This window comes from Vespula pensylvanica, chromosome 13, assembly GCF_014466175.1.
Source record: "Vespula pensylvanica isolate Volc-1 chromosome 13, ASM1446617v1, whole genome shotgun sequence".
Lineage (NCBI taxonomy): Eukaryota > Metazoa > Arthropoda > Insecta > Hymenoptera > Vespidae > Vespula > Vespula pensylvanica.
The window spans coordinates 703,769-725,437 of record NC_057697.1 but is presented as its reverse complement, the minus strand read 5'-3'; the positions used below and the strand labels follow the sequence as shown (position 1 = coordinate 725,437).

General features: G+C 42.5%; 1 protein-coding gene across 4 annotated transcripts in view; it reads left to right on the top strand.

Annotated features, from left to right (window-relative positions):
• Positions 1–21,669, top strand: part of LOC122633856 (cadherin-99C) — a 53,816-nt gene that overhangs the window by 21,307 nt on the left and 10,840 nt on the right. For 3 of the 4 annotated variants that reach the window (XM_043822276.1, XM_043822275.1, XM_043822277.1), the window contains exons 2-6: positions 10,577–10,646; positions 13,899–13,964; positions 14,584–14,762; positions 15,778–15,900; positions 16,942–17,205. In XM_043822276.1, the coding sequence (XP_043678211.1) occupies positions 10,577–10,646; positions 13,899–13,964; positions 14,584–14,762; positions 15,778–15,900; positions 16,942–17,205 (702 nt within the window). Of the gene's footprint in view, positions 1–10,576; positions 10,647–13,898; positions 13,965–14,583; positions 14,763–15,777; positions 15,901–16,941; positions 17,206–18,294; positions 19,866–21,669 lie in introns of those variants that run through there. The other variant, XM_043822278.1, reaches the window with a different exon arrangement.

Genomic DNA, 21,669 nt, shown 5'->3' with positions numbered 1-21,669 from the left:
GTATGTATGCACGAAAACGTGAGCTATACATATCGGTGTGTCTACGATGATTTATGTTTTTCTTTTAGGTATATGTATTAACGTGTACTAAATAATTCCAATTTCATTCTTTAAGTAGCTTGAATGTATTTTCTCTCTCTTTCATTTTAATGGGCCACGATAGGAAAGGTCATGTTTTAAAAGCGAGATAAGGCGGAAAAAGAAGCAGAGAATCGAATCGATAAAGAAGAAATGGAGAGGCGGAACGATAGAAAGAGATATATATATATGTGTGTGTACACACACACACGCATACGCGCGTGCGCCCCCGTACAATATAATGGTCGTATTGGTAGAAAAGCAATGTTGCGCTTAAGCGAATTGTGTGTACGCTTCGTTACACTTATTTACGATGGTGGAGCGACATAAACAATACAGATATAAGGTGTACCCATTTCTTGGCGAATCGTGGCAGTGCATAAATCCTCAACGAAGGTATATTCGCCGCATCGATCTATAGGTCGGATAGAGATCGAACCTCGAGAAAAAGGAAGAGGAAAAGGAAAAGAAACAGAAAGAAAGAGAAAAGAAATATATCTATTACGTAGGAAAAGATTTACATCGCTAATTTATTCTAATTGTGCAACTCTTTTCATTGTCCCTTATCTTAGAAAACAACGTGGAGGCAATAACTAGAGGTTGAAATTTTTGTTGTGACGGATTTCTAAGGTATCTCACGTGCCAAGCGTATCTGAAAGAACTCGCAGGTGTCTTACGTTTGAATGTTAACGAACGCGAACGCAGGAGTCTCGCGTTGAATAATTGTACGGCGATCGCGTGCCTGATTAATTGGAACGTAAAGTTGCACCTCGACTAAGTGGAAACGCTTAAGCACTTTGGCGATTTTCATTTTCGATCGAAGTTAAGCTTGCGAATTTTTTTAAAAGTCATCGACTTAATCGCTCTTCGCATCGAGTCCGTGTAATTAAAACGATAGGTCAGCTACTCCGGACTAACTCGCTAAGGCTTTCTATCGCGAATAGTGGGCGAAGAGATCGTTGCTCGAAGTACGACAGTGGGGAACAGGTGTGTTTCACGAGCAACGTCGAGGAGTACGACCGCACGAGCTGAACACATTCAGTGCGTGACGGCCCACGCGTGATTAGCATCGCGTGGGTTAAGCAAGCAAGCAAGCAAGAGAATGATTCGCTCGTAATTTTTCATCGTTAACATCCGAATATCCAAGACCGTTCTCGTCGACGCATTGTTGGGTATCTAAGAATATTTTTATCGATGTTCCATTCCGGCTCCGACTATTAAAATAGAGAATGGCACAATTAAAAAGACGAATGACAAATACGTGACGTCGCATATTTTTTTCTTCCTAGATGATATAGGTCCATGACGGATCTCGTTTTAATTTTATCATTTTAATTTCGGATATTTTTATCGGGAATTTTTCACAATCTCATTCGAACGCGGTGTTCTGCTTTCCGAGGTCAAGGATATTAATCATGCAAGAGTATTAGCTCGTCCATTCTATTTTTTTTCCACCTTGATCATTTATCTCTTTCCTTTCCTTTTTCTCACCGATTCGAAAGTACACGAGCTTTTTCTTCGATCCGACTTATCGATCTTGTACGTCGCGATAGTAAACAAGTTGTGTTCTCTGCATTCCGATCGATCGATCGTTGGTATGCGAGGGAAAGTCTCAATGCAAGGAGAGAGAGAAGAAAGAGAGAAAGAAAGAAAGAAAGAGAGAGAAAGAGAGAGAGATTGATATGAATCAGAAAGAAACAGAGATTGATACGAAATCTCGATAGATTTCGTAGAACGCAACATGACAAGAAATATACACACGTCATTAAGCAAACGAGAATCAAAACGTTTGAATGAAATCGTACGTGAGACGTTCAAGAAAATTTGTATGCGTGATTCGAATCAGCAAAATAAAACTGGCCACGTGATGGCTAATCAATTTTCAAATCGTTCATTTAAATAGAAAAATCATTGGAACTTTTGTTTGATCCATTAACCGATCCGAATGTAACTCAGTTTTTCTCTCTTTATTTACCTAAATTATCTATTTCCCTTTTACTTTGGAGCAACTGTAATCGAGTAGAGTAACTGCAAATAGTAGAATGGCGTGAATATTACGACACCCGTTACTATCACACGTATACTCTACTTAGTTCTTACTACTCGTGGCTCGTGAGTTTGAATGTAAATTCCAAAAGCCGACGAGGACGCTGGCGACAGCGATAGCGACGGCGACAACGACGACGACGACGACGACGACGACGACGACGACGACGACGACGACGACGACGACAACGACAAAGTCTGGTATTCCTTCTGGCAGCAACGACAGCAATATGCCGTGGCAGTAACGCCGACAGCTATATACGCCGACTAGCTCAGCTTTAACCATTTTTATCCTGAACGAAACAGGTCGCGGAGAACCGGGCGTCTCCTTATTTTTCTTTCATTCATATAACGCGGTACGCATAAATAAAGTCCAAGAGAAATACCGGCGTTGTAGAAACGTGGGTATGCTTGATAGACCGAGCGTGCACTTGAAAGAAGCCACCGAGAGTCAACTTTTCGCAATCAACGTGCCTATTGCGGATGAAAATCGATGCTTCTCTTTTCCTTTATCTTCTTTTCTTTTTTTTCTTTTTTTTTTCTCTATTCCTAGGGACCTCAAACGGAAGGAAACGAATACCATAGATCGACGTATCCCGTATCTCTTAAAGATCGACCATGTAAAAGGAAACTAGTTGTTTCTTTTTTTTTTTTTCTTTTTAATACCATTTTTTCATCCATGGCTAATTATAATGCAGCCTTGTAATGTACTATATCTACGATGTGTACAACAATTTTGCTTCTTGGTATCAGATGTTTTTAACTCTAGAGAGACATCTTTTTTCCCTTATATGAAACGTTCGATCGTCTTGGAAACTTTGTCATCGATTAAATTACATCGACATTCTTTTTCGACAAATATAAACGATCATTGACAGAAAGCTCGTATTAAAAATTTTAAGAAGAAGCAATGGTCGTGTGGATTATCCATGCGTATAGATCTAGCAACACCCACGTAAGATCTTTCGTAAGAACGATCGTTTGTATCACTCGAGAGCAAACTTGGCCACCTGGATCGAATGCATCAATAATAGTACATAACGTCATACGATTGGATCGTGAAAAAAGATAAATAAGTAATGATCGTACTAGGTAGATTTATGTGAAAGTTAGTATTAGAAGTACGAGGATTAGAAGAAAAGAGAAAAACAATGGAGGACAGAAATAGTGGATTACTTCGTCATATACATTAGACGTGACATATTCGCAAACAAGATGATCTATCTCGCTTTTCCTTTCTCTTCCTTCCTCGATACATAATCATCATCTTATCCATTAAACGAAAATGAGCTGTGGTGAAAATGTAGAAGAGAGGGGAGGAAAAGAGAGAAAGAGAGATAAAGAGAGATAAAGAGAGATAGAGAATGTAATGTATCCTCGTGTATTACGTCATGCAAGAACCGCAAACACGTGCTTCCATTTTTATCCGAGTCTAATGTTCCTCGTCGTAGATTTTACGTTTTTCCACGTACGTGTGTACTATTTGAGAATGATTTGCATAGAGTAAGAACGGTGAACGAAATCGTTGGACCGTTTTCAGAGATGTTAGAGTTTGAATATAGTAGTAGTATCTCGAAAAGGAACACGGGAAATGAACTATGGGGATGATCTTCCTTACGAGAAACTCTCAATGTTCTTGAAACTCACACAGTGATACCGATATGAACGTAATTCGTTGGTGAATGGACTTACAAGGATAAAACGGGAAGGGAATATTCTCTGTAAGGAGATTGCAATGATGCTAGTTAGATTTCAATCTACTAAAGTCCAAAGTTAAAGAGAGATGGAGAAAGAGAAAGAGAAAGAGAGAGAGAGAGAGAGTTGTACCTTTCACGATCGCAGAGATGTTGCGAGATAAGACGCGTGGCTTTCTCTATTCACTTGGCACATTTATCAAGAATGCAGTATTTCGGAGATTCGATTGATTATCCGTAGTTAGGTACTATATAGAGCTGGTACACTTTGTTCGAATTCATTGAGCTTTAAAATGGCATTGTACTATTCGTCATCGCAATTAACTATTGTCCTTTGGTCTTTAGGAAAGAAAAAGGAAGAAACGAGACGTTAAAAGATGAATTAGATATTGCAAAAAACGATGACACGCACTCACGCAAATTCATTCTTTTCATTTACGTATGCATATCCATTCTCTCCGTAATCGCGTCGCGTTCTCCGCAAAGACACGATCGCCTGCTTGTAGATCATGCACGGTGCAAGAGACTCGTTGTCGTATGTGTGTAGCTGCCCCACTGACTCTATAACCTCGAGTTCCGTGACTAACTCGCCCTCTTCGTCTTTGCACGCGCGAGTGTGTGTATGCGTGCGTGCTTCACGTGTCCACTCTCTAGTATCGTCGATTCTCTAACACATTTACGCTCGTATACCTATACTTACAAGTAACGTGCATACTTATACGGATATACATAGTTCGAGAGTCACCCGAGTAAAACTGAAACGCTCGCGCTTACGTGTAATCAAAGGAAGACGAGTTTTAAAATTGAAAAACTCGATTTTCGTTGATCGTTAGGAAGATAGATCATAAAAAAAAAAAAAAAAAAATAAGATCGATGAATTCGAAAAATATCGATCGCGAGACATCGTCGATTCGAGTTTAACGATCGAACGAAATTTTGTTTGATCATCAACGACAGTTGCGACATTTCGATCCTATTTTACGTGAAATCTTTCGCGTTTGTTAGCACGAGGGGTATTACGAAAATGAAAAGAGGTCGTCATGGTGATACGTAAGTCGAGATACATCGTGGCACCGTGAGAAAGAAATGGTAAAACCTGCTTTCGGGTTGTCCACCTGTTGTTGGCCTTCCAACATTCGACGATCGCCATATACGATTCCTTAATGAATTTCTTAGGAACGCTCTGCTAATTCGAAAGCGATAAAAGCTAACAGGTTTTCTTTAATTCTCATTGTTCGAAGATCCGAAGAACTTTCATCGTCGACGCTCGCGTGCTTTCACTCAACGCTTTTTCTCCTCTCCTCTTTCTTCTCTTCTCCCGACTCGAGTCATCCCTTTGTCCTTTTACGCTCGCGAGCATTGTCACGCTCGAGATTACAATCAAGAAGCACCTGCATCTACTCCTACTCTCTGAACTTTGTATTCTCCGGATACTATCCCGTATTATCTATTCATGAATTTTCTTTTTTCTTTTTATTTTCGTTTCTTTCTTTTTATCGTGGCTAAGAGGAAACTTCTATCGAACTAATTCCTATTGACCTTCCGTGTTATACAAAGTTACGTATACACGTAAATAAGAAAACACGCGCGTATGCCTGTAAGTAAATTACTATGTTTAAGAATCGCATAAATCGATGAAACTTTGTTTTCCCTTGGAACGCGTAGCGTGGAAAATTGGGTCGCATTATATTTCACGGCTTGGACGAGCCGACCGTGGTTTAGTAGGCGAAAACTGCTAATAATAAGAATAAAAGTGCCCTTGTAGCGTGCATATACGTTCCTCGTTGGAACGTTTTTAAGCCGACTTCCACTCCGGAAGTGCACTCCTGCCGGTACAACAACCGTCGTAGGAACGTGTATTTCCCTTTTTACGCGCACGTACACGCGCGGACGCGTGAGCCTAGCTACGTGTCTTATTTCGCAGAGAGAAGCCACCACGGGCTTTATTGTATCGCGAATACTGTGTTGCCATGCGAAACTGCATTCTGCGCCGGCCGTGATGAATCTCGCGAAGGGTAGAAGAATAGGAAATAGCAGTGACGGAGAGGTGGAACTAAATATAGCGATCGTCGAGCGCGATGGACGAAGGAAACGGGATTGCAACGGGCTGAACGAATCGGATAAGACGGCTCGAACCGGAAAACGTATTCCGTTCGAGGCGAAAAAGTATACCACGAATATTTGTTATTTATCCGTTGCGATATAATATACGAATGAAAGATTTAGAAATTCTTGATAGTCGCATCGATAACATTTTTGGCACGCGATCTTAGCCGCGGCATACGGCAAAAGGGAAAATATAACGAAAACCGATTCGAGTCACGTTCGTCGAGAAAGGATGAGAACATAGAAGAGAGAAGACGAAGTAGAGGCAAATTCTCTCGTTTATTATTATCGCTGACAGGACATTCCCGTAGTTTTCTCTATCGAATCCGTTAGTCCGCTCGGTCTGTTTCTCTCTCTCTCCCTCTTTTCTTCTCTTCTGCGTGAGTTCTTGTTGAGAATGCTCTAAGAGCTATAAGATCACGTCCGGCTGGATCGGTTGGCTTCTCGATAATCCACGGTGGAATTCCGAATGGTATTTTTTTCCCTTTTCTTTTTTTCCCCTTCCCTTCCCCGGCAGGATCGACTTCGCTCTCGAGCTCGTTCTTCCATTTTTCCTCTCTTCCGTCTCTTATCTCTTCCCTTCTTTTTACTCACAACGAAAGCCGATGTTCCCGTATATTTTGTATACTTTGTACTTTTGTCGAGCTTCGACCGAAGAAAATATTCTTTCGAACGTCTTCGTAGAGCGTAGCTATAAGCTGGAATTCATTCGATCCGCTTCTTCGAACCTAACACCGGTTCTCACGAAACTAACTGCTACCGTTGCAGTCCAGCAGCCCAGTAAATCATATTCGGATTCAGTAGTTGAACTCATAAAGCAACCAGTCGGGAGGCCCGCCGCGTTAGCCGTCACTCCGTCTTTCTCTTTCGCTGGATACACCCTCGCTTTGAAACGTTCCTCTACGGTACGTCGAACAAACCGGCCGTTATCGCGCTAAAACTGACTTCCGCCCGTCATGCTCATTTCGACTTGCTAACGAACTTGACTCGAGCTAGACGACACCCTGCTGGACATCGAGCGTGCGAGACCAGCGTCTTCGAAATTTACGAGCGAGAAATTTACGGTTACGACTGACGTCTCTTTACGACGATGCTTTTTGAGCTTCGAACCAGCGGATAGATCATTTCTTCGAGCTCGCGTATACGAGATCTGTCGTTGCATAACGTAAGAGAACTAAGTAAGTACTTTCCTTTGATTTAAGAATTGCTTCTGTTGCGGTCTGACGGACTCGAAGAGAAAATCGAATCGTTTCTACGTGTATATGTATATCGAAAACTCGAGATATATTTTTCCATGTTTTTCTATCGAACAAAAAGGAGTCTGGCTCATTTCGTAAGACACGGCAAATCGCGGAGGCCCAATTATATCCCGCCCGTAGCTATTTCACGTTGGTGCCGAAGAGCCGAGAAAGTTAAAGAGACGCGGGTTCGCTTTAAGCGAATGCCGATAAATTGGCTTGCGTAATTCCGAAGCGTGCGTGCGATAAAAAGAGAGAAAGAGAGAGAGAGAGAGAGAGAGAGAGAGAGAGAGAGAGAGAGACACGCGAACGATAAAACGTACTGACGATGCGTAAATTAAATTCACCGTTGATTTTTCTTCGATAATGAAGTAATCGAGACCTACATAAGCGACGCGTCCACGAAAAAAAGCGTCGATCTATGGATTCGACGGCCTCCTTTCGAGATCGATGGCCGTCGATTTATCGCGTAATATTTATCGTCGAGTTATTAATTCTCGATAATTCTCGTATTAAAAAGAATCGTAAGGTTCGTTTTCTCGCCTTTTTTTTTTTCGTATTTCTTGTTCCTTCTCGAGAGAGAAGAGAGAGGGCAAAAGAGAAGGGAGAGAAAAGGCAGGACTTAATAAATCGTAGGCGGTGAGTACGATCTTATCGGCATCTCGATCTCTGGCGCGCGCGCTGCCGATTCCTTCGGAGTGTCGGGACCGCTTTGCGAGATACTACCCACCCGCATTATAATGAGCGATAAATAATCTCGAGTAACTTCCTCTCGCCGACTTCTCTACTTTTCCGTTCTTCTTTCTTGCTTTTCTTCTTACGAGGAGAGTCGAGAGGAAGGATTAAAGTTGTCTATGAAGTGCGAGCGTTCGATAAGATCGTTGCGATCGACCGGTAATCACATTTCTCTCTCTCTCTCTCTCTCTCTCTCCCTCTCTCTTCCCCATCTCTGAACTTTTTCGTTCTCTTTTCTTCCTAGTTCAAAGTAAATCGTGATAAACGCGTTTAGTTTGTAAATTATTTTAAACGCGTGCCTTTGGCGATAGTTCGAACACCCGACCGATCGTGAAATAAACGATCAAAGAAAAAGACGTTGTCGTTGATGAAAGACCGTACGTACTACTCTTCTCGGATAAGAAGCTACATGGAAGCTTTCGTGCGCAGTAATCCATGTCGCCGGATAAATACAAGTTCGCTCCTTCTGGGTTTTAATTCAGGAGCCCTCGCGAGGCGAGCTTGCGCGACCACGAGACTCGTTTCTCACGGTGGACGTACACGAAGCAGAGGAGGAGAAAGGAAGGAGAATTATAAGAAGGAGAGACAAGGACAGACAAGGAGGAAAGGGCTACGAGCAGAGGGCAGGTGCACGCCTTTTCTAGTAGACATACAAACGTACTTAGTTGCACGGTGCAACACGCACGTAGGAAGTATCATCGAAAACGTGCGGACTCTCTCATCGCCGTCGAACGATGAAATTCATTTACTTCGCTTTTCCAGTAAATTAAATTTTTACGATCGGCTCGTAAAACGTATCGCACGGTGGATTCTCTCCTCTATCGTTTCGTAATTACCGGTGTTTCGATGTTTGTATCGGTTGGATTGGTTACATTCGAGAGAAGGAAATTTGAAAAGTTTAGCCGAGGAATTAAAATATAAGAAAATGTCGAACGACTCGAATCGTCCTGACGGTTCTCTTCCTTCGTGGATTCTGTCCGTCTAATGGGAATCTCCCTGAACGTTAGAAGATTTAATCGCGCGAACGAAACGCTACTTCACCGTCTTGATAGCGATCGTCTTGAATTCCGTCCGTGTCCCGAGGACTGGGACGGGCCAAACCGTTTCTCTATCGTTCTTTCTCCTTCTTTCTTTAGAGAAGAGAGCAATCCGACCACCGGCGTTTCGCAACGCGTCCCGTGGCGAGCCGCCTGATTTACTTCCGACTTAGATACGGCCATAGTTTTGCGATTAATAAGGTAGATAGCGGAAAGTGAGGTAATTCAGCCGCCATGTGGAAGTGCACGGCGGATGCGAGTCGTTAAAGCGTGAGAGAAAAAGAGAGAGAGAATCTGCTATGTTCTGCATATCTCTCTCTCTCTCTCTCTCTCTCTCTCTCTCTCTCTCTCTCTCTCTCTCTCTCTCTCTCTCCGTCTCCCCGTATCGTGCGATTCAAGAGTATCTGGGAAGAAAGATCGCCGTGAGAATAAAGAATCGTTTAAAGTATATAATTTTTAGTATACCCGGCAGGATCTCACACCGAGACATTCTCAAAGATAACTTTCGTGGGACGTAACGCGTTCGTCCTTTTGGTTTTCTTTAACGAGAACCCGTTCCAAAGTCTCTTCGAAAAGCCGACCGACGTGTCCGAGAAAGCGCACGTTCCGTAGGAAGAACGAATATACGCTTGAACTTGCACGGAAGGTATGCAAAATGGTAATAACTCGACGCTTCCTCGCCCACGCGCGTCAGACGCATCCGTAGAAGTTAACCGAAGATTTATATAGCGACGAAGAGAGGCGATAAACGACGGAAGGCTACCCGAGAATTGTCTCGTCTTAATTAGGATAAATTCTCTCGATCAAAATTCTTTTTGCCGTACCACTTTTGCATATACGCGTATGTACGGATTCGCACATAGTACGCAGCAACGAATCAACTTTCTTTCAATGACCGGGTTTCCATGAATATCGTGGCTTTTCGTATTAATTAACATCTCGCGTTACACACATTCGCTTTACGCATTCGCGCTACAATAGTTACAATAGCTGCTATAGCCATTGTGTTATAAATTCGCTTCTTAATTAACGCGCCGTGATTTCAATGCGTCCTGATCTCGTCGAACGATCCCACAGTTTCCTGAATGTGAAAAATGGCTCGTTGGAATATATGACAAATCCCATAAGATCGTCCCTTTGTATTTTTCATGTTAACCTTTCGTGACATATTTCTCGCCATTATTACTCGCGATATCGGGCTTAATACTTTTTTATGGTAGCCACGACACGTATATAACCCGTATACGTAGCGTGCCAATTTTCACGCGATTCGTATCATCAATTTCGCCGCAGCTGATCTCATATTCAACGAGCTTATATGAGGATTACGTGTATGCGTGCGCTGCACAGCTTGATACATAGGTACATAGACACGATACGGGCATACACGCATATATAAGGATTCATGTGGTAAATACGTTCTCCATTCATTGTAGGAAGATTACTCCTCGCGTGCATCGAGTTGATTTTCTCTTCTCCCTCTCTTCTTACCTCGTGATATCGCAAACAGTAGAGATCGTGGATTTTCGAACCTTGCCGAGAAATGGGATTTCCCTATTTCAATAACGTCCAAATTGAAAGATGGACCTATCGTAGGATTATTTCTATCTTTTGACTAATAATCGATATCTTTCTTTTTCAGGCACCACCCGGTTGGTTCTGGTGTTTGCTCTGCGTCTTTCTTCGTTTCCATGGTGTCGCATCGAAAGCCGGTATATATTTAAACAATAACTTTTATACGAAATAAGCTTAGAACATTGGAAAGGCTCGAAGTAGCATATAACTCTGTCATAGTTCGTAGTAGGCCAGAGAAAATATAGGTCGACAGTCGGTCGAACAAGATCGGTGTAAATTATAGAAAGTTGCTACGATATATGGAACCGATGACTCGGTGATTTACTAGCGATTTACGTGAAAAAAGAGAAGTACGTGAGAGCTTTCGAGTAAAGGAAACAACTGTTAATTCTAAAACCTTGTCTATTTTTCAAATTAAAGGGGGAAATTCGAGCGTGTAGGCGATTATCGCGACCGGCAGAACTTCGCGTAATTCAGTCTCTGTACATGGTCAAACTCGGTACCGTGGGAATATTTCTGTTTCCGTGTTAAATCTGGTGTCGTGAAACCGTAACGCTTTTACTCTACTCGTTAGGATTCGAAACAATAATGGTAAGAAAAATAAACGGGCGATGCCGTAGATGACAGTGTTTACTTAGGAAAAATCTTTGGGAAAATAAGAGGAAGGGGAAGAAGAACGCAGCGCGTCGTGTATGTATAAAGTTTAAAGTCGACCTAGTAAGTAGAAAGAGAAAGAGAGAGAGAGAGAGAGAGTAAGTAAAGGCCGAACGTTGGATGCGAACGAACGACCGTGCGAAGTAAGTAGGTAAGCCATGCATACGGTGAAGGCAAATGTCATCGTGCTGCATCTTCTCTCTTTTCTTTCGGCTTTCTTCGTCGGCCATTAGCCGGTTATACGTTAACCTTTTGGTGAAATATCGTAGCCAGGAGGCACGCGCGCATCTTCTCCTCCTTCTTTTTCTTTTTCTCGTTCCTTCTTTTTCCTTTCCTTGCTACGACTAACACAAGACGACGTACGTACCCTACCTTTTGTGTCGAGGTCCCTCCGCGAGACCTCAAATGACCCTGTCGAGGCGAGCGTCAAGCGTGCCACAAACATGCTTAGTAAGGTGCATTCTACACCTTCCGTCTACGCCGTCGCGAGGTCTTTGAATTATTATTAAGGAAGATTCTATCTCTTTAGGTATTATTTATTGGAAATGGGCTCTTTCTTTTCCCTTTTCTTTTCTCTTAGATAGGAGAATATGTAGTTACCTTGGGGTGCATTAAAGGAAAAAGAAAAGAAAAGAAAAGGAAAGAATCTGTCGCAAGTTATTCAGGAAAGAGGGAATTCACGCCTCGTTCATGATCATATCGCGTTTCCTTTGGTTACGTTTACGAGAAGGAAAACCGATCTTCTTCTCGACTCTGCTAGGAACGATAAAGCTCCAAGTTTTTCCGCAAGCGGTAAGAAAAATCGCGCTTAGCCGACGTCAAAGGCTATATGGCTCGTTGAATTCCGTCAGAGTCGAGGTAAGATTCTTTAGACAGGAAGGATTTTTGTTTTTTTTTTCATTTCTTCGTGCTCGGAATGGAAGGTCGTTGCTCTTGGATCGATCACTCCGTTGACGTCTCGCTTTGATCTCGCCTTCGTCGATGTTTATTGCACGACGAGTAAGAAAATTCTCGACCGTGTTGAAAAGCGTCGCAGGCACGTACGCGTTCATGAATTTTCATGGCTCTTTCAATGGTGGACCACGGTGAAGAAGGGTTGGCTTAAACGTACTTATAAAAAGTGTCCAGGTAATTCGTTGAAAGACGACCGTTAAGACTCCTCGAATTATTTCATTTAACACGCTCGTTCACAGTCGTTTTAGTGCGAAAGAAAAGAATAGTATATAGTTTGCGGCGTTTATGGCTTTGGAGGAAGCTCGACAGTGAATTATTATGGAAGTTGTACACGTGATGCGATAAAGGAGAGGGATGCTATCCGATTTCTCGGCTTCTTCGGTCCGTCGAAGGTACGCACTTTTCTTCGTGGATCGATACCACGTCGGCATTCCTCTCATACGCCGTTCCTAACTAAAAGGAAAACTCGAAGAGACCACCACGGTCCATTCCTTTTATTCTCCCTATCAATCTCCGTCCTCTGTTTTCTCACTTGGTCGGATGAAATTAATTGTCAGAGAATATAATTTATCACATGTCACATTAATAACGTTCTAACATCGTTTGTATTACCTCTCCTCCTTTTATTCTTCTCCTTCTTTTTCTTCCTTTTCTTCCGAATATTACAAGTCCTCTTCCAAAGAGTATTCTCTCCTATCGACTATTTCTACAGTTGCAACTCGGAAAAGCCTATCGGGTATCTAAACGATATATCTCTCCTCTCGGTTAAATCCCAAAAGCTTACGCGGATATCGAGTGACGTTTCGTCGTGTATTTACGTAGGCACGGATTTAAGATAAACGTGGTTAATGATAATAGGTGTGTCGACGTTCGGGGCTAAGGCTCGTTAGCACGTAAATCGATTAATTTGCCATATCGTTGAATTCGCTCGTGAAGGAGGAAATGGAGGAGAAAACAGAGACGAGGAAGAGAAACGAAGGGAGTGGTAGAAAAAGATAAGAGAAAGAAGAAAAACGAAAAGAGAAAAAAGAGAAGTGTGCAAGTGCACGCGAGTGACATTACAAGTGTTTCGCAACATCTGCCGCTTTGAAAGTGGCGCCTTACGTTCTACCATTCAAGCCTATACCACGTAATGCCGGCTTTCCGTAATCTTTTACTCTTAACGCGAGTTAAGTTCTGCTCTTCCGCCGAGTCACCTTTCCGGCTAAGGGCTTCTCTCCCATCTGTCGAGCCATCTTGTTTGCGGCACCTTCTAAGCGGATTTGTCCACTTAAAAATGCCCACTTTGTTAGCTACTCGACCGTGTAAGAGTTTAAAAATCGAAAACCACGGGTCAAACTCGGTTTTAAACGACGATTTAACTTTAACGCGAACGCGATAAATGAAGTTAATAATGTTGCACGATTTCTTTCTCTCTTTCTTTTCTTTCTTTTTTCTTTTTTTTCTTTTTTCTTCTTCTTTTGAGATAGTTGTAAAAGAAGCGGAACTCTATCTGAATCGCTAGGCAGAACTAGTCGTTGTTTCGATCTAATCGTAATTATTTATTTCATTGCTCTTTGGTTTATTACCAGCTACCGTGCAGTAAAATCGATTATAAAATAAGATTTTTTTTCTTCACTTTTCGTGATACGAATTGAATATAAACGTATTTTATTATATTCTTCTTTTTTTCTTTTTTCGTCTGCTATTTGCGAGTAAAATATAAACTGAAATTATTAACGACTCGTTGACGTTGGATTTATCGTCGAGATCAAATTGACCAGTCGTTTAATTTGTTTCAGGATTGTGCGAGGTGGAGTCCGGCCAATCCAACATTATTCTGGACATCGAGGAGAGCAGGGGAAACGGTGTGTCTTTCTCTCTCTCTCTCTCTCTCTACATATATATATATATATATATATATATATATATATATATATATATATACATTTTTTTTTAATATTTCAATTTCTCGTCTAATCTCGTACTCGGCACAAAAAATGGATTTAAAATGTTTAACGTTCAAAGCGAAGATAGTCGAGAATTAATTCGTTTTAACTCTTAAACATTTCACCGACGTTATTTTATTTTATTAGAGTAAGGGGAGAAGAGGAGACGAGAGAAAAGAAACGACGAAGAATCATCAAGTTCTCTTCTTTTTCTCCTTTTCTCTTTTCTATCGTGTATGCGTGCCACTAGGAAACGCGTCACTAATGAGTTATTGCTCGAGATTGCACCTAGTTCGCACGGATAACATTAATTATCCGACATAAAAAGAGTCGGAGAAGAAGGGATAACTCATCAGGAAGTTATTTCCTGGGCCGTTGCCGCGTTAAACACGTAATACCCTTTGCTGAAGCTTCTCGATCTCTGAGATGAAAGAGTAGCTTCGTTATTTCGAAAAGAATTTAAAGAAGGGATTGTAAAAAAGTTTTAACTCGTCCGATAAACACTTTCATATTTATTTTATTTTTACACACCGTTTAGCTATAGATCAGAAGACAACGCCGGAAGAGGTGCCAGTATCTGGCGATCCCTACAACGAGACAACGTTGGAGTTGATTTTTCCTGGCAGACAACCGCTCTTTAAATTGATCGGCAAGAAACTTCAGCTTTTAGAGCCTCTGGATAGAGACGACGAGAATCTATCGCACGTCGTCTTTCAGGTGAGAAAGAGAATTTCCTCGTCGGGTGATATTAGAAGGACAGGAAAGCGTTAATAGCAGAACCAGATCCCCGTCAAAAGTAACCTATAAGGTCCGAAAGGTCTTGCACGTTGTCCTTACGTAACAGCTTGTCACTTGTCTTGGCGTTTAACCCGAGAAAGTTACGAGCTGCATTCGACTACGACTCTTTGCGTGCCTCCTCGGTGCAAAAATAAAATATTACCGCAAGATCGAACCGAGACTGAACGCGATCTTTCCATTTCTTTTATATGAAGGAGAAAAGGACTGAAAGTATTTCAGTGGACGTAATTAATTGACACGACTTTTATCTGTCTCGTAATTATCCATTAAACGTTAATGAAATTTAGCATGACATTACGGTATGGATGTTTTCTAACCATACGCGAAAGAGAGATTCGTCGGTTCGATGTTTCGTTGATAATAGTTGGTGTAGGTACACCTGCGCGTTCTCTTACATTTAGAAAATTACATTTAAATGGCGAGCTGAACTGTCAATCGACGTACGCATTAAGGCGTATCGACTGGTGAAAGTTTACGAGCTGCCTTTTCCTAATGTGATATCTACGAACCATGAAATATCACTTAACTGCTTTCCAACTGCGATAAAGATAGCGGACAGATCGCGTTGACACAAATTACTGGAAACCACAACTTTGGATTGGAAAGGGATTTTTGACATATAATATATAACTAACGTTGTATATATGCGTTGGAACAGAATATAAATTAAATTAATAATCGATCGAGCAGAGGAGGCTTGCCTCGTTACTAAGACTGGACCAGGTAATCCAAGGAAGGAAATCGAAAGCCTTTATGGCTTTCGTTTGCTTCATCGCACGTTGTTAAAGTCGAACGATCGCATAAACGAAGCGTTCAATGGCTTCGCTGCTGATCTCCGAAGGATATCGAAAATAAATTTACTAGGATCGTCGTGTAGCGTTCACATTTTAACGATCGTTCCTTCGTGCGGGGGTTTCTTTTTTGTTTTTTTCAGTTGAGCTGCACCGTCAAGCTAACCAACAAGAAGCGCACGATACCAGTTATCGTCAGGGTTTCAGATATCAACGATAACGCACCTAAATTCATCAATACGCCTTATGAGACTACCGTACCCGAGGTGAGTTCTCTCTCTCTCTCTCTCCCTCTCGCTCTCTCTATTTCCCTCCCTTTTTTATCTCGTACAAATATTAAATTACTAATTTGTTTACTAATTTGACGGTAAATTATAAGTACAGACAGAATAAAAACACGCCTCGAGTCGGACCGTAGAATTGTTAGGAACGTTTTAATGAACCGATGAAAGGAAGGTATAATAACGCGTAGCTCTCTATCGTAGAAATATAAGTTCAAGGTGAAAGGTTTCCTCGGCGATAAAGCAGAAAGAGGAATCGTTGGTGTGAGTTAATTGCATGACTCGATTAGCAAGATCGTAGGAAATGATAATGGTCTGTTAATCGAGGGTCACGGCTCGATTATTTCACGTTAAGCGTCAACTATGAACGACGCGAGCGAGTTACCGGAGTCAGACCTCTGCGTGTCAGCTTCGACGATTACTACGATTAACCGAGAAATTACGTGGATCGACCGGATCGGTAGACTAAAATCGCGAAATCGAACGATCTTTTGGAGGATTTGAAAAATGCCGAATATTGCCGATTAAGGATACGATAACGAAACAGAAAGATTCGATCTTGAAAATGATTGCGTTCGAACTTGTCGTATTACTCGTTTTATTCTTTGAAATTTCTCGATGACACGGTCCACTAGTTGATCCTCTTATTTTCTGTTATCTCGTTACGAGCACGAGAACGATGCATAATCTTTTAAAGAATACCGGTCTAAGTGCCCGGCAAGATGAGTTCAAGATATCCCTCGATGAAAAAATCTAAACGTTGCTTCGAAAGCAACGTCGCGGAACCGATAGTAAAGCTTCGACTTCTCGGTTCAGGACCGTTAGCCTAGGCAATTCGATGCTCGAATGCTCGAATAACGGGAGTTATTCGGCCGAAACCGTGTAAATTATAATCTCTCTGTTTTCCCATAAATCAAACTAGACGTGGTTCTTTCTTCTTCCTCTTCTTTTCTTTTCTTTTTTTCCTCTGATACCAAACAGAGTACGCAGCGATGAAAAGTAAATGTTTGATATATCTTTTTTTAGCTGACGCCAGTCGGTTCGACGATCTTTAAGAACGTCGTGGCGATCGACGCCGATGCTGGAGTGAACGGTATAGTCGAATACTCGATTGCACCAGGAGACGGAACAGGAATTGGTAACAACGATGGGGTCGGTCGCAATAGGATCACAACCGCGGACGGTTATGGATACTTTAGTATCAATTTGCCTCATCAGGGTCAGGTCACCGTCAATCGTACTCTTGACTTCGAGAGAACGCAACGTTACTTGGTCACTATTCTGGCTTCTGTAAGTATTACCTATATACGTACATATGCTGTTTCAACGGATGATACATTATATGCTATTATACGTATATACCTATAGAAGGAGAGAAAGAGAAAGAGACTCGTAGAGGAGAACGAGCACAGGTTAGATACGGTAGAACGGTGACAGGGCTATTCGACGACGATAATCGAGAATAACGCTTGCTAAGCTGCAATGCCTTCCACCGGTAGTTACCAGAGTTGTATGCGTTTAACTGAAAAACAGACACACGGTAGATACGTACAGCGCGAGTATAACGGTAGCCGTTTATCTGGAACCGTATAGCTTCCGATACGACGAAGCAACGAAGCTTTTCTCGTTCTTTCGATTTTCACCGCGAGTAGTAACCACGTTTTAGATTAGTCATTTTGTTTGATACGTTGGACGAAATTATTATTATTTTTGTTTCTTTTTTCTTTTTTCTCGTCGTCGTCGTCGTCGTCGTCGTCGTTGTTGTTTCTTCTTTTTCTACACTCGCTTAAGTGCCAGAAATATCATCGAAAATTATTCAACTCGTTTATTCGAGCCAACAAATTTTAATTGAAACGTCACGCGATCGAGTCAAATGCAGGAACGCATAAAACGAATTTCTACTCGAAACTGATTCAATCGGAACATTTAAAAGCGTACCGTGACAGCTCGAATTATTTATAAAACAATCTCGATAACGATTCCCATTGTCGTCGTAAAAGCGACAAAGTCGGTGGTCACTTGACTGACTCGTTTCACTCGTTGTTCCCTTTAAAACGATTCGCGAGGAGCATAAAGAATCGATTGGAAAGCGCAAAATCGTCTTGTGTCGGCAGGTGGAGGCTCGAGGCGATCGTCGGTATGTTTTATTAACGATCGGAACGAGTACCAGCTACCGTTTCATAATCAACCTGAAACAATGTCCCTCGTGGTGGTCGAGTCAGTCGTCCGTGAAGTCGGAGTATTCCCTTAATTCTATGTTAAAGCGTGATTGTTACGAGAGAGGTATCTTCGACAAACTGAGAGAACTACGGAAGAGAAGGAGGAGGAGGAGGAGGAGGATGAAAGGAGAAGGATGAGGAGGTGGCGATGGAAAAGGAAAAGGAAAAGGAAAAGGAAAAGGAAAAGGGAAAGAAGAATGAATGGTCGTTGGTCGGTCGAACGTGTGGGCTGTGCATGGGACAGGACAAAGTCGATGAGTCACCTCGACGAGTCTCCGATTTCGCACCATATTCGCCATTAACATGTCCTTCCTCCTGCGAGTTCTCCCTTAGCATACTAAACCCGTTGGTTTCTTCGTTCCGTGAACCTGTCCGTGACTAAAAACTACCGTACCTACTCGATCCAACAACGACAATTAGTCCGAAAATATCTTCCCAACGAAAGTAACGTTTCGAATCGTCGTTGAATCGTTCGACGCGCGACCTGATCAAAATCTCAAGATTTTTCCCTCGATCGTTCTACGTTCTTACGCGATATTATCCCGAACGTCGATCTTTAACACGAAGAAACAAACCAGCGTGACGCGTGAACGTTAACGCGTTGATCGGACGTGTTCGCGCTAAGCCTCTCGAACGATCTTGGGATCTAGCGAGAATCTCGATGTCCGACGCGCTTCGCTTGCTTTGGGAAAAGAGAACGTAATCGGTATCGCGATTGCGCTTAGAAATACGCGAGTTTAAAAGCTGTATCAACTTGATAGCTTTATTGGATCGCTTTAGCGAATCGATTCGTACGTTTTCTCTGCTTATGGGCTCTTCGATATCGAGAAGAAGAAAACGTCGAAAAATATTTCCACGGTAGCGATTACCGTAAATTAACGAATCGTGATCTAAAATGATTTCTTCTTGCAGCGCACTTGGACAGTTTGAAAGTTCTATCATCGAGTGAAACCTACTCGATAGCACGCGATTTTCTTCGTCGTCACGGTTTCAATTGCGTGCCGTCTCGAAACGATGATTACCGATCGTTTTCTTCCGCGTTCGAGCGACTCGACTCGATATTAGATGGGCGATCAACGGATAAGCCGAGTTCTGTGTGCGCTCTCCGATCGGCAATAAAGCAATGAAAGATGGAAATGGCTCGAGCGCGACGTCTAGCGAAGTTTTTCGTTCACGTAACTTGACGTGTGGGTAGAATGAGAGGAGTAAAGAGAAGGAGGTATAAAATTACACGGATGGAACGCGATTCGACGCAACGATCTTATCAGCTAGTCGTAGAAAAAGGAGACACGCACGTGCAAGGTGTGCACGAAGACGCGACGTTTCCGGTAAGTTCGCTTTAAGGAATTCCTCCTCTCGAAGCGTGTTTCTTCTATCTTCGTTGGAGAAAGAACATACGGTGCATACATATGCATACGCATTCCGCGAAGCTTCGCACGATCGATAATATATGTAGTCCGGCGCGAGATAAGAACCCGCGATTCGTCCGCCTCCTCCGTTAAGGAAAGAAGAAAAAAAAAGAAGTAGAGAAAGAAAAGAAAAGAAAAAAGAAGAAGAAGAGGAAAAACAAAGGAGGGAAAGATAATAAAGTTCGACCAAGTGGAATATCGTTGGCTCGAGTGGTCGGCCACGACAATGGAACTCCTTAATCCGGTGAAAGTGTTCCTGGCATTCGTGCTTTTAATAGGAGCCTTTGGTGGCACTATCGACGGCGCTACCGAGTTCTCGACGGTGAGTGAATAGAGAGAATGTGGCTTTGTAGCCGTGGCACGCGATCGACGGAATCTGCAGGGTTCTCTCTCTTTCTTACTTAACCTTTATGAGGTATTTCTCTGTAGCTCGAAAGTAGCAATGTAGCGCGGTAATTGTTTCCTATCGCGAACGCGAAGGATTTACGGATAAGAAACGCTTTGGAATCACGTTTTCCGATCCGAGCTTCAAATATTTTTTCATCGTTCATCGATATCAAAGACCGGCGTTACTCGTTAATTAATCATGAAATGATCTCGATGCTCGACGTCCATTAATTAACGAGGAACTCGTAATTCGTCCTCGTTGCCACCGTGCATCCTAGACTTTTAAGAATTCTAACGGTAAAACGAGACCGTGGTTACCGCCCTCGAGCACGCAACGTCGTTCTTCGCTCGACGCAGCTCGATCCAACTCCGAGCAGAACCTTTTCCTCTTTCTTTTTTGCTTCTTCTTTTTGTTACTGCTTCATCAAGACCGCGAACGATTAAGCGGGCTTGAATTCTCGCGATCGCCTCGAAGAGCGAATAAACGAATTCAATGAAAAGACGAAAGAGGAAGGAAGGAAGACGGGTTTGACCTTATCGATAATCGTACCACGGAGGATTATAATCATAGATCGTCGCTCGAAGATCCTACAGAGAGACGAAAGCGGTAGACAATTACACAGGTGAACGCACCGCGTCGAAGAGGCGTGCGGTAGATCACAGCTCGGCATCGTAGCGAGACGCGTTGCAAGCAATTTCGCGTTGCAAGCTCGAGATTACGCCCATAAAGCAATACATGCAATAGTCGGCGTTGCTGCTTTGCGAATGCTCCAGGAGACGCGATCGATATCCAACCGAAGGAAAAAATCGAAACCGACCGAGTCGAACGACGCCATTAAACTATTCCTAAGGGAGCTAGCCGATAGATATGGAGAGGACGACGAGAGAGGGCGAAGGGCCGAAGGGAAATAGAATGGAAGAAGGTAAATGGGCTCCCTGAACGCAATCGAGGCCGATAGCCATTGGCAATTGGAATGGCTTTTGCGTATATTAGAGCCATTGCATCTCTGCGCGATCGATGTTTAACCTCTCTTTTCAAGCGATATCTCATCTTTATCTCCTTCTCCCGTTCTCGAGAGCGACTGTTGCGTTTGTTTGTTTTTAATAAAAAATTACCGATACCCATACGAATGCGCATCGAGAATCTCCTAGGATACGCTACCGAATTGATCGATCGAAGCCGAGTTTTATCGAATTAAAAAGTATACGTGGCAGAAGCTGCAGAAGCTGTTTGCGGTCGATGCAGGTGTTGCTCCTTTGAATATTATACGGGGAACATTATTCATTTAGACATTGAAAGAGAGAAAGGGCTTTTCTCTCCGCTCTCTTCTTCCTGATTCCGCGTTTCTGGTCGAGATATGAACGCATCGTGGCTCGTGGAAGCGTGAAAAGGAAGACGTAGGATTCGGTCGAACGATTCGACCGTCTCAAAGAGAATATATTCGCGATCGACTCGCTCGGTTAAACGTACTTAGGTAACATACAGTAGAACGTATAACAGTTTGCATTTGTCTCTCTTTCTCTCTCCCTCACTCCCTTGTTTTTTTTTTTTGTGGAGGGAAATGTATTACGTCCAAACGTTAATCCGTAATATTAACTCGATCTTTCAAGATTTTCTATTTTCGATAACAATGAAGCTATCGCAAAAGTCGGGGTTACCTCGATATCTCCAAAATCTAGGGAATATCTTTAAAAGGTGTAGATGCAAAGAACTTTGAGACTCTGAACTCTCAGAGCTC